Below are 11,909 nucleotides of genomic sequence, written 5' to 3'. Positions count from 1 at the left end.
AGGACAAGGTTCTGTTCTTGCTTTAGTTATACATTAGGTGAAGACTGCATAGGACAAGGCAACCTTTTGGCTGAGTCAAGCAGTGCTTAGTGTCTCAATGGGCCAGATGTGGTTTAGTGCTTTATTGTAGTCACACTTAATGCCTTCAACATGCCCATTTAACCAAATGGTGCCCTCTTAACATCTGAGCTCTTCATCTGCAGATAAGGGTTTAGTAAAAGACTATCTGCTCAAGCTTTTTTTCTAAGCAAGTACTCTTGTAGAACTACTGACTAAACCAGACAAATCTTAAATAAGCTGAACACCACTGAGATGCATGTTTTATTTTAGCGGATATGGAAATTTATATACTCAAATTTCTTTCTTTTAAAAAAATGGCCTAGTAAGGCAATTAAAAAAACCCCATATATGGCTTTGGTTTGCTGAAATACTATTTTACATTGTTAAAAAGGAAAAACACATTCAAATAAATTTGACATTATGACACGTTCACATATTTCACTTAGAATTGACAGTTATACAGATGCCTACATGTGATCACAGATGTCTCCCCTTGTGACATGAATAAAAAGGTAATCCAAATGTTTATCTCACAGTAGAGGGCAACCCAGAAGTCTGTGCAGAAGTGACATATAAGGAGTTATTATCTGGAAGAGGGGGAACGACAGAGTTTCCATTAGTGGGTGAACAGCTCAGTTTCAGTTTTTCCAAGTACTCTGCATGGACAGGCTTGTGACACTGCAGGACCTTGATTGCATCTTCTACTTTAAACCATTCTCTTTTCCTTCCTGAATGAGTATAATCCACAAAGAAAGAGAGTTACAAACTTGTAACAGTAACATTTGTTGATATCTGAACACTCACTTTTCCTAATTTCTTTTAATTTAGAAGTTCAAGTTCACAGGCAAAAGAGAGTGAAAAGACACTGAAAAAGCTGATGAATACAAGAGATTCACTGAAGCTCACTTGAAATGAAATTTCTAAGAAAGCCTTTCAAGATAACTGTTGAAGCAGATACTGGACATTAGAATAGACGACTGTTCATATGCTCCAAAAGCCAGACCTAGTCCTTAAAAAAAGGATATTATTAAAATGACTTAACACTGCCTTCCTACATTGCCATGCCTAGCACAAAACCAGCCTGAAGAACAAGCATGCATGCATGAAGCTGAAGAACAGCTTGGCCTGATTCAGAAAGCAGCATTCCATACTCAAAACATCCATGTAGAGCTACTCAGGTTAGCTTTAAATTTTAAAAAAATAATATACCTTATATCAGAGAGATTTACTAAGATAAGTTTTCAAACTCAAAACAGCCCTAAGACCATCTTTCTTAGCCAAGTAAGTCCTTTAAAATTAGAGGCCTCTGAAAATACCTGTAGTCAGGGTCAATGGTAGTATTGTTAAATGTGGGTGGAATCCCCACAGCTTTGTAGTATCAGAAGGAAAATATTCTCCCTCCATCTCAACAACTGAGCACAGTTTTGAAACTACCCTTATAGTTATATGCCATTTGCTGAGAGATTAATAGTTTGTGAATGTTAACTTTCCTAAAGCACCACCTCCTGAAAAAGTCAAAGCATAACCCAAGTAGGGTATAACTTTTTATACCAATTCTTAGTTAATTCAGATTTCAGTTAGGTCAGCACTGCCTCTACTGAAAAATAAGGCTAAAGTTAAAGTAAATACCAGGTTTTTTTGTTTTGTTCCTCCCTACCCCTGCAGGAGAATCAGGAAAATTACATTTTTTTAAAAAACACCCTGGAGTATCAGACAGCAAAACATTCTACTTTTTAGGGAAAAAATAAATAAATCAATAAAATATTTGGGCTAAACAAAAAAATTAAGAGCTGTATCAATAAAGTTTGATAGTAAATGAAGTTTAATTCTATCTTAATACTTAGAACACCTTAATTAAAATATAAGAGTAACACAGTATGCTGGCAACAACCCTAGTTATATGTGTATAAAAGCACCAAAGAACAGGATCACAATTTTTCAGTCATTTCAGTTTGCAGAACAGGATCAGCATTTCCCCTAGAATCATAGAAATTGCTTCAGAAAATGAAAGTTTGCTTAATACATTAAGTGTAGCACATGAAGACAGAAAATGGGTTTACCTATATTAACTGAATCCTCCCAGTCTTCCAGTATTTCCGTCACAGTAAGAACATACACGTATGTCCTGTGCTTCCGATCCTGGTTCTGCTTGAATATGAGAAGTAGACATTTTAATTCTCAGCAAAAAAACTAACTTGCAGACTTAACAAAACTGTAAGATTAGAAATTACTTGCCTCTGAAGGATATTTGCCTGTAAAACCTGGCTTTTACTTTTCACTACATAAACAGCTGTACCAAGTAGGCCCAAAAGGATGGGAAACTGTTTTACTAGCCTAGAAAAGCACAAACCACCTGAGCAAATTTGAAGATCATGAAGTTGGGACCCAACTATGTTCTTGGTCATCCAGTTTAATATTGGCAGCTGTCCACCAGCACTGCCCATTACTTATACGTATATATATATATACACATATATATATACTGTTACCACAGTAGAGAGCATTTGCTGAAACTGTTCCTAGATGAAAGGTTATTCAAAACACCTTTGCAAGATGGAAACACTGCATCACATGACCAGATCATTTATGCAATTCTGGATATAAAGTTTCACCCAGAAAGCAAGGTAAATTAAAGAGACTATGTTAGCAATCATGACAAATGCAAAAATCATTACCATCTGTTCACTCAACAGGTTTGCAAGTCTTAACACATGATTTTATCTCCTCTGGTCTAGATGGTGGTAGATGGTTTCAGAAGAGAGCGAAATTAACAAAGAATCATCATCCCTTGCCACCCCTGTTTTAAGGCAACAAGATGACAGGTATCCTGTCTTTTTTGCTCTAAAGTGGAAAATACTTCTGCAGATTAACCAGCAGAGTTAAAAGCTTTCCTGTTTCTACTATGTAGGACCATCCAGGTGTATTCATAAACCAGAAACAAAGCAGAAAAAGGGCACAGGTACAGTGAATCCTACTAATTACGAACAGGAGCTTATCACATTTTGTCATGGTTTCCATACTTCACTAACACCTCTAGCACTGTATCAAGTAGTCACAGATGACCAAGTACTAGCTCACATAGGAAATCCCTATCAGGAATACACTTCCTCCAAAAGTTGCTTTTATAATTAAAACTGTGAAGGTTCATACCCAACTACTAAACTAAGGGACTTCCGCTCTTGCCCAGCACAACCTGGTAATGTTGGATGTGTTATGATCTGGAGACTCACATATACATTTCTACAGTGTGCTCCTGTCTAAAACCTGAGCAGAACTGGGCAATGTCAACACTAAGAGTTATATCCCCTGTGCATCCTTTTGCTGTCACTAGTTCAGAGTCAGATGTTTACACTATGAAACACAAGCTTTGTTTTACATAGGTTTGCTGAGGTTAGATTTATCTGTAATCCAACACATTAGCATTTTTAGTGAATAGAAGCCATAATGAGATACTTCATATACCAATCTATCAGTTTAGGTGTGTGAAGTTGACAAGTTACTTCTGCAAAATTTAACTGGAGAGTAAGAATATTGCCTCAAAAGTGACATCTCAAATCTTAGAAATATATATTTTTTTCCTTTAAATGTCTAGATGTTGTCTGAATACAAATTAAACTCTTCAGGAAAGTTCCAAGTAGTTGGAAATGTTCCTATTCAAACCTTCACACATCATGTAACAACTGGAGGAAAACACTGTTCTAATGTACCATTTCCAGTAGCATAGCAAAACTGAAGGCAGGCAATACTTTAGAACTTCAGTATGCTTCTGTTGTGTAGATGTTAAGCTTCTGTAGTTTATCAGCTCTCACAAAAGAAAAAGCCCAACCTTTTGTTTTTAACAGGTTAAAGAAATAGCCCACCTCAAATATTCCAAGCAGTCTGCCTAGCTTTCCCTTTACTCCAGCCTACAAAACAAACAGGAAGAAGTGTTAGCATGTACTTTTTAATTAAAAAAACCAAAATATCAGTACCAGGCCCCTACATCAGCATAAGTGAATTACTCCTTTTTATTAGGGTTATTTAAGCAAGTGTTTTAACCTAAGTTTTAATTAGACAGTGCTGCACTGCCTCTAGAGTTTCTGATTTTAGAGCATTCGAACATTAGAACACAAAAGCTTGTCCTAATGAATGGATCAAAGAAGGCAAAAATATTTCACATTTTCCATCCATAACAAAATGCTGTTTTACTTACCATGTTCTTTGAGAACTATATTTTACTAAAGAGATTACATGAAATAATCCAGGGAAGTAGAGAGAAGAGGAGAATCTGAAGTAGTATAGTAATAAATCTAGAGAAAGAATCATTAGAACTCCACTGCTGTTTCTCACAAAAACTCAAGTCCAAGTCTCCAAAATACAATAAACTGTAGGTTACTGGGTGGATCTTGTAGCATAATGAGTTAATGCCAGCTCATTTTCATATCAAAATGTACCTTTCAGCATAGCTTTAAGCCAAATTTATAACCCCAATTCCCTAGAAAGTTTGTTGTTTTGTTTTTTTTTTTAGTTAGGAACATTAGAAAAGGCTTTAAACTTGGAGTTCTACTCTAACTTTTTACAACCACCCCTATGTGTATCAGACTGCACTTAATAAATTTGATGAATGCAGTTAAGGTGATTGTTATGTTCTAAGACTCTGGGGTTTCTTTTTGCAGAAGTAATATATAATGCCTCTTCCAAAAGAAGTAGTTTATGAACATCCATTTTTTCTAAACAAATCTGAGTCTATATGCCTGAGACAAAAGCATATGTAGTATATGGCTTTGTCCATTTTGTTGTATAGCATATTAAAAATAGGGCTTCTTAGCCCTAAGATGACCTTTTCCAGCCTTCAGTCGTTATTTCAAGCTTTAACAAAAGAAAGTTACTCATGCCTTTATGTAAAGGACCATATGGATCTTAATTACATTTTAATGAGCAATTCTGACAGATAGCTGGGCAAGCTTTAGCACTAAGTAATCAAGGTCTTACAAGTGAGTTTTCCTGTATCTTTCTTTTTAAAGAAAGCAGATGGCTGCTGTTATTTATTAAGAAGTTTTGATGAAGGAATGCTGATTGCAACCTCTGCAATTCAACAAGCATTTTGATTATCTAAAGGAAGAGCTAGTCTAAAATCTAGGACAAGAGCTAGCCTAAAGTCAGTGCAAAACTACATACAATATTCTTCTGGTCATCTGCTGTGATGACAGAGATGCCTGTGAGAGCTCATGAAGCTGGAATACATGACTGTACCTGCTAAGTGATTAGGCAGCACATTAATTATGAAAGTTATGGACTTATCTTGGTCTGATAGGGTCAGTTATGCCACAATAGGCACTACACTGGGTAACAAAAAAACATTTACTAGCCTACAGGAACACATGCTGAAGAGATGTTTTACTCATCAGTCCTAATTTCCTCTAAACTACTGTATTGTGAAAAAGAGATGCAGAATGTATAATCTATGTTTCTGTCCTCAGATTTTGCACTTCTTCTCATGTAGCAGTATCTAGGAATCAGTGTCCTTCTTTGTGGCAAACGAAACAACTAAAAAATGCAATTTTCTATCATCTTACTCTATTGAAAGTAATGAATCTGTGGGAATAGTCTTTTTTTTTCATAATTCAGGTGTTCCAGTGCAGTTTTAGCTGCACAAGTTTTGTAATTTCTTCCCCAAAGTTTCAGCAAAAAAAAAGGTTGTTTAATACCCTAAAGGTGTGGTTTAACAGCATGACAGCACAGTAGACTCTGCAGGGTTCTCAAATGTTAAGGAGAGCTTTTCCAAGTACCAAGGAACTGCTCCAACTCTCTGGTAGAGGGAGGCACAACCCCTACCCCCAAACCCAAACAAATGCCCCCAACAAACAAACTTTCAAGATTTTATAACTCTTTAAAAAATCCTAACCAAGGCCATATTTACTTAAAAAAAAAAGTCTTCAAAGCAGGCCTGTGGCAACAGGACTGCTGAAAGACAAGGAAACTCACCATCAAGAGATGCAGAAGGGCTGCCCTGAACTGCTAAATGGGAGTCTGACAATTAATTGCTGTCCAACACATGGTGTGAACACCAGGACCAGGTAAGTGTACAAATACAGAACAGCTTTCATAAAGAAGTTTTTTCAACTTACTAGTTCCCCATAGTCACATTGTGAATTTATTGATGTTACTTAACATGTAATTTACTTAACAACGTCTCTATTCTCCCTCCAAGCAGTGGTTTAAACAAGTACTCTTAGCTGAGTGATTCCAAATGAAACAATTAGAAACACTCCATTATACCAAGTGTAAAATTCCCCAAAGCTTGTAACAAAGCTTTCATACAACCAAATATTGCTATGCAAATTTGATTACTATGATTGATTCCTAGTCTCTAGAAAACGGTATATGCTTCCAAAATGTAGCATCATTCCCACAGATAGTAGCATCTTTGGAAACCTCTATACCCAAAAGTCTAAAAAAGTGGTAACTCAAGTCTCATGCCTTTTATCTGAAAGTAATGTATTCAATTGAATAATCTATAGTTTTAAAAGTACCATTAAACTGACTATTTTTAAAACTGCTTTTGCTAACAGAAGTATTTCCCCCAAGTTCTTAACACAGCTACTCCAAAACATGTCAAAATTAAGTGTTAGAGGATAAAAAAAATGCTTCATCTTTTTCCCCAGAAAGTCAAATGAAGTTCCCATTTTCACAGTTGTAAGTTTCTAATCCAATACATGGGTTTGAACTGTTTTTATTACTCTTTAAAAACCCAGCCTTTCTTCCCATGGCTGTCAAAATACAGTTCTTTAAGCAAAAAAAAATAAATAATCCTATAGGCTACAATAATCCAGTGAGACAGCCTAAACTTTGGAAGAAAAGCCTGACAAAAGCAAAAAGGGAAAAGTGGCCACTTCATCCCATAATCTCTCTCTGGCCTGGAGGTCATTCACTGTTGGCAGCTGTAGATGTGCTTGCAATCTCAGATGTGCTGCCAGACTTGTCTTTTTTTCCCCTGTAGATGGAGCAAGAGTCATGCTGCAGTTTAATTTTTAGGCTAACAGTCTACCAGAGCAGAAGGCTGCTTCAATTCTGAAAGATTTAAGTGTTATTTTTAACTGTGGAATCTATTGGATAGTACTTCAATGGCTTGGGCTCCTGAAGGCACAATGCAAGACTATTCCTTTCCTTTCCTGCATGCTCATATAAACCCCAAAGGGTTTAAATGTTCTGCCACAATGTTCCAGATGAAAGTGTTTTATTTATTTATTTTTAAAAGTATCTACCTAGTCCTAGTCTGTAACAGTCACTCACTTTACAAATATCAGATGCTCACTGGAGCAGATTCCTCTATTTCCTGTGAGACGTCTTAGATAGTATTACTGCCATTTTCACTATTGCAGCAGATTAACTTTCAGGATCAGCCTCTTCTCTGTATTTTTACACAGGTCTGGGAGGAATTGCCTGTTTTTTGGTAGGCATTTTAATATGCTACTAAGTACAAGCAAAGTAAGAGTGAGATGGAGGAAGAAAAGCAAATGAGAGTGAGCTCCTTCCAGAGAAGAGGCTGGAACGTCATCAGCTTGCCACCCTTATTATTTGTGTTGTATTCCTCTTTGAACATTGTATGTGCAAACAACTGTTATTTCCATCTTTCATGCTACCCAATTAAAGATGAAGCTCCAAAGTCCTTAACAGAGTAGCTCCTCATTTAGATGGGGCTCAATACCTTTCTGGGATTGCTTTGTACTTTAACTTCATTTTGTTATTTGATTTTCAGGTTTGGAAGGACTTACTGTACCTAACCAACTTGACAGGTTATCTTGATTACTGTAACCTGTCAACTGGCAGACAAACCTAAATTAATATCAATATTTAGTAGAGGCAAAATTACAAGTCACAAACATGACCAGAACTTATGGATAGAAAAAAAAAATCTGGAGTCATGCACACAGGCATGTGTGGGACAACTACAGTGTGTACAGGTTAGACTACAAAAATCTTTGTTTGAGTTTTAAAACAAGGATTTTAAATACATGACTGTTGGTGAACAAGTGAGGGATATTTAGAGCCAGTAGGCAATATTGTGAGCTATTAGCACTCCTACCATTCAGAAATGACATTACAACTCCCACTATCAGTTTCTCTATTTTAATAAATTACTGGAAACTGATGCCTAGTTTGTGCATGACCCAAGACTGAGGAAACACGGTTCAAACCAGTGGCACAGTGTGCCTCCTTTGAAGTTTACTCATTCACAAAACCCTTACAAGTTCACTGTACTGTAACCAGCTTGCTAGGTGACATTGACCTTAGTATAAAAATAGAAAGGACATCTATCTCTAGAAAGGTTAGTATGAATTTCCATGGCTCAAGTCAAAACCCCGAATACCATTCTGGCTTTTCTTCAAAAATGAACTACTTTGTTGTCTTGTGGCAGCACACAAGATTCACCTGTAGCTTAAGAATATTTTACTGTAGGGCAAGAACTTTTAATGGTTATCAGCTACATGAACTATCAAACCCTGGAAACTCTGAAGCTGTAGAACATGTGTGACCCAAATGATTTTTGCTTGCTAAAGCTTCTAGCCTTTGAAAAAATCTTCATGAATTTGCAAGCACAGCTTGGAACATGGCTGGCAGTTTGCATTTTACTGAAGAACACCATAAAAACAAGTATAGCCACTGTAGCAATAAAAATTAGCTTAACTTATGATCAAAATTACCCTGCTAGCACCACTTCAGAGCTTTAGATTTGCTGGGTTCTTTACCTTTAGAAACAGTTTCATGGTGTATAAACACTGATGATGCTGGCATTTTTTTTTAGCCATTTACAACATGCAGCTTTTCTATCACAAAGCCTCTTACTGAAATTTTGATAGCAACACATTCTAAGCAGCTACAGAACAGTATAATGTACAATACACTGAAAAGTAATCAAAGCATATGCCTAAGCCCCATTGTTACATGTAGCTGCACTAGAGCACTTGAACAAAACACAATCAAAGGAGTATGAGAGTGAAGGAGGCTGAGGTCTGTCTTCAGGATTCAAACCTATCTAGTGTTCCCGAGTACTGCAGTTCTTGACTAGAACTGCCACAACATAATGGAAAGTCTTTTCCTTTGCCCCGACAAAGAATTGAAGGCAAAACCAAAAATGAACTATGGAAGGACTGCTTCACATTATAACAGCAGGTACCCCTATTTTTAACTTTCTGATTTGCTGTATTATCCGTTTTTTTGCCTGGTGTGAGACGATGTCCGAAGGGAAAAAGACAATTCAGAAACAACTAACATTTTGGTATCTGTAAGAACCTGAGAAATTTGCAGTGTCTGGGTAGTGTGCACACTGATAAGGCTTTTAGATTACTGGAGAAATTTGTACTAAAGTTCACACTATATGATATATCATCCAGTAATATTCTGTAGCCATTCCTTAGCTATCCCAACTTAACCTTCCCTGACGCTCATGGCCCATACACTGCACCATTGCAAAAATTTGTGAGCAGACCTCCAGCAAAGCCAGGACTTAGAAGCATTCCCCAGAATATTCTCAGAGCAGAACCATGCATAGCAGAAAAACTATTTATCAGCCCCTAGGTCACAAGGCTCACAGCTATACTACTTTGCTACAAGTCAGCCTGAGAGGTTTGCATGTAGTGCTGCATTTCCTGCAAGCTGAGAAGCTAGAACTGCCCAGGCAGCTTTCAATAGTTGGTCAAAACCCCAAAGAAATTTGATGACATACTAATTGCAGACAGGTCATTTTCAAGACAATCCATTCTTCACCACCAGAGAAAAACCAAACATGACTACAGTTCAGTCATCTCTAGTTTGTAATGGAGATGAGATTTTACTATCCCTCACCTTGGACTGTGTCTTAGGTCAGATGAACAACTAAAACTACCAGTGTTGAGAACACTGAGCCAGTGCTCCTGTGCTCCTTAATCCCACCCATCAGCTCGTGACAGTGGGAAGCACCAGGACTTTCCCCAGAGGTGCTACTACTGCCTTTAATTCCTAGAAACCTAAGTCTTTGCTCCTTTGAAATGGCACTTGAATGCCTGCTGGTTGTCTCCTTTACTTTCATAAATACATGAGCACTTATCTGAGTGCATCTTGTACAGCTTAAAATTGGCTCCCCCAGCAAAATTAAACACAGACAGTGTCTGCAGAAACTATCAGCAAGGCCTACCTATGTTTGAACTTTGTTGCATGAGGACTGGTTAGAGCATTGAACACTGAATCACAGATCATCTATTTTGAAGCAGCACTGGGGCAAGCCACATCTACATCAAGTTCTAAAACCTCTACACACCAGCAAAACCAGCCTTAAGGGTAAGCAAGCTGAACTATTAGGTAGCACAGCTAATCAAAAAATAGTTTAAAAAAATCACTATATATACCAATTAGCAACAACATTAAGTGTGTTTTGTGACTAGTAGTAGTCAAATTGGGATAAGAAAACTGTGTAAGACTACCAGAAATACTGTAGTTTGTCTGCAAAGGCTTATACCTTCTATTTAAGAAGTAGGATATAAAGAATTAAGAGTCTATCTGTAGTCACTTATGCACTGCATAATTTTTAGCTAAATCAAGTGAATGTAATTTTTCTTTAGTTTTTTTTGGCATGCAATGCTGGCTGTTAGAAATTCAAATAACATTTAACATTTTTAACAGTTTGCCTGGGAACAACATAGTTAAAAAAATAGAAGTTTCAATTTGAAATTTAAGTATGATACTAGATGGGAAACTGTTTATTCATCAAGACTTAAACCTCTGTTTTGCCTAGGGGTAGGGCAGAGAAAGGCAGACCATACCTATGGTGTTTTCTTTATCTACAAGCAGCTTTAAATGAGGCCTTTTTTATTGTTGAATAATCTACTGCTTAGATACATCAGTTTGTAATAAGTTTAGTTCAGAATTTCCTCAGTGATCTGTTTATCTTATGTAGCAACACAGTAATGGTTCATTCACCTTCAGTCTATTCTAGAAGAGCTGCAAGTCAAACATTTTCTGCACAGATGCAGAAATGCTATGCTACTATAATACCTCATTTGGCATAAAGTCACAGTTCTGCTACCAGAAAGGGTTTATAAAGGCAGACAGAAATTTAGCTATGAAATGAAAGAACACTGGAAAGCAAGCTGGTTAGTTTAACCTCATCACACTACACCCCAATTCTAACACACAGAACTGCAGTTCTTTGAATTTCACAACTATGGAAGTCTCAGTCAAATTCTGGAAAAATGACTAGTAATAGGAGAAGCAGCTGGATTTTTTTTGTTTTGTTTTTGTTACCTCTTCATACACCTCTCTGACGGCTGCTCCCCCTGGCTCTTCTTCTGGTTCCATTCCTCCACCTGGTACGATCCACTGATCCGGGTATCTGCTGCTGCTCACCAACAGCACCTACAAATCATGGCAAATTATTGTTAAATAGAGCTCACAAGTCAGGAATCTTGGAGCCACTTACTTTTTAAGCAACGCACTGTTCACCAAGCCAAATGGATTTAGAAATGAAACACAACAGGTAACCAGTTGTAAGTAGGAAAAATAATTATTAACATCTAGTCTGTTCAATACAACCAAGTCAAAACAATGTCATCGTAATCTCCTTTCACAAACACTTTCATCAGATGCTTAGACACCACGTGAAAAATGCACAACATGATATGCACAAAAATGAAGATGTACAGCAAATACTAGTATTCTCCAATAACAGAGTAAGTCTTAGGGTTATACTGACAGAAAAGCATGAAAATTAAGACACTTTCATCACACAGAAGTTAAACTAATCCTTCTGAGATGGCATCTTTTGGTTAAAGAAATGGACTTCTGAAAATATTTCTGATTTTTAGTCTTAGACAAGCTTCTTTTCAATAACTGAA

At 36.9% G+C, this 11,909-nt stretch overlaps 1 protein-coding gene across 2 annotated transcripts; it reads right to left on the bottom strand.

Annotated features, from left to right (window-relative positions):
• Positions 1 to 297: 297 nt before the first annotated feature.
• Positions 298 to 11,424, bottom strand: NUDT4 (nudix (nucleoside diphosphate linked moiety X)-type motif 4). 2 transcript variants are annotated; one of them, XM_010008018.1, is made up of 4 exons: positions 11,320 to 11,424; positions 3,921 to 3,965; positions 2,121 to 2,205; positions 298 to 788 (listed from the first exon to the last, which is right to left on the bottom strand). In XM_010008018.1, exons 1-4 carry the CDS (start codon positions 11,371 to 11,373, stop codon positions 586 to 588), a joined length of 387 nt encoding a protein of 128 aa, XP_010006320.1. In that variant the 5' UTR covers positions 11,374 to 11,424; the 3' UTR covers positions 298 to 585. The 2 variants fall into 2 exon arrangements, with proteins under 2 accessions (XP_010006320.1, XP_010006321.1); XM_010008019.1 differs by having other exon boundaries at positions 312 to 788; positions 2,121 to 2,208.
• Between the last annotated feature and the right edge of the window lie 485 nt (positions 11,425 to 11,909).

This window comes from Chaetura pelagica, unplaced genomic scaffold, assembly GCF_000747805.2.
Source record: "Chaetura pelagica isolate M959 unplaced genomic scaffold, ChaPel_1.0 scaffold50, whole genome shotgun sequence".
Taxonomy (NCBI): Eukaryota; Metazoa; Chordata; class Aves; order Apodiformes; family Apodidae; genus Chaetura; species Chaetura pelagica.
Note: the sequence above shows the minus strand (reverse complement) of the source record. Positions and strands in the feature narration are given on the sequence as shown.

Excerpts from the sequence above, each read along its gene's own strand:
- NUDT4 (XM_010008019.1), bottom strand. The coding sequence starts at position 11,373 with ATGGAACCAGAAGAAGAGCCAGGGGGAGCAGCCGTCAGAGAGGTGTAT. Across the intron at positions 2,209-3,920 it reads GACTGCTTGGAATATTTGAG|CAGAACCAGGATCGGAAGCA; the intron begins GTGGGCTATTTC and ends CTCATATTCAAG. Across the intron at positions 789-2,120 it reads GGAGGATTCAGTTAATATAG|GAAGGAAAAGAGAATGGTTT; the intron begins GTAAACCCATTT and ends ATACTCATTCAG.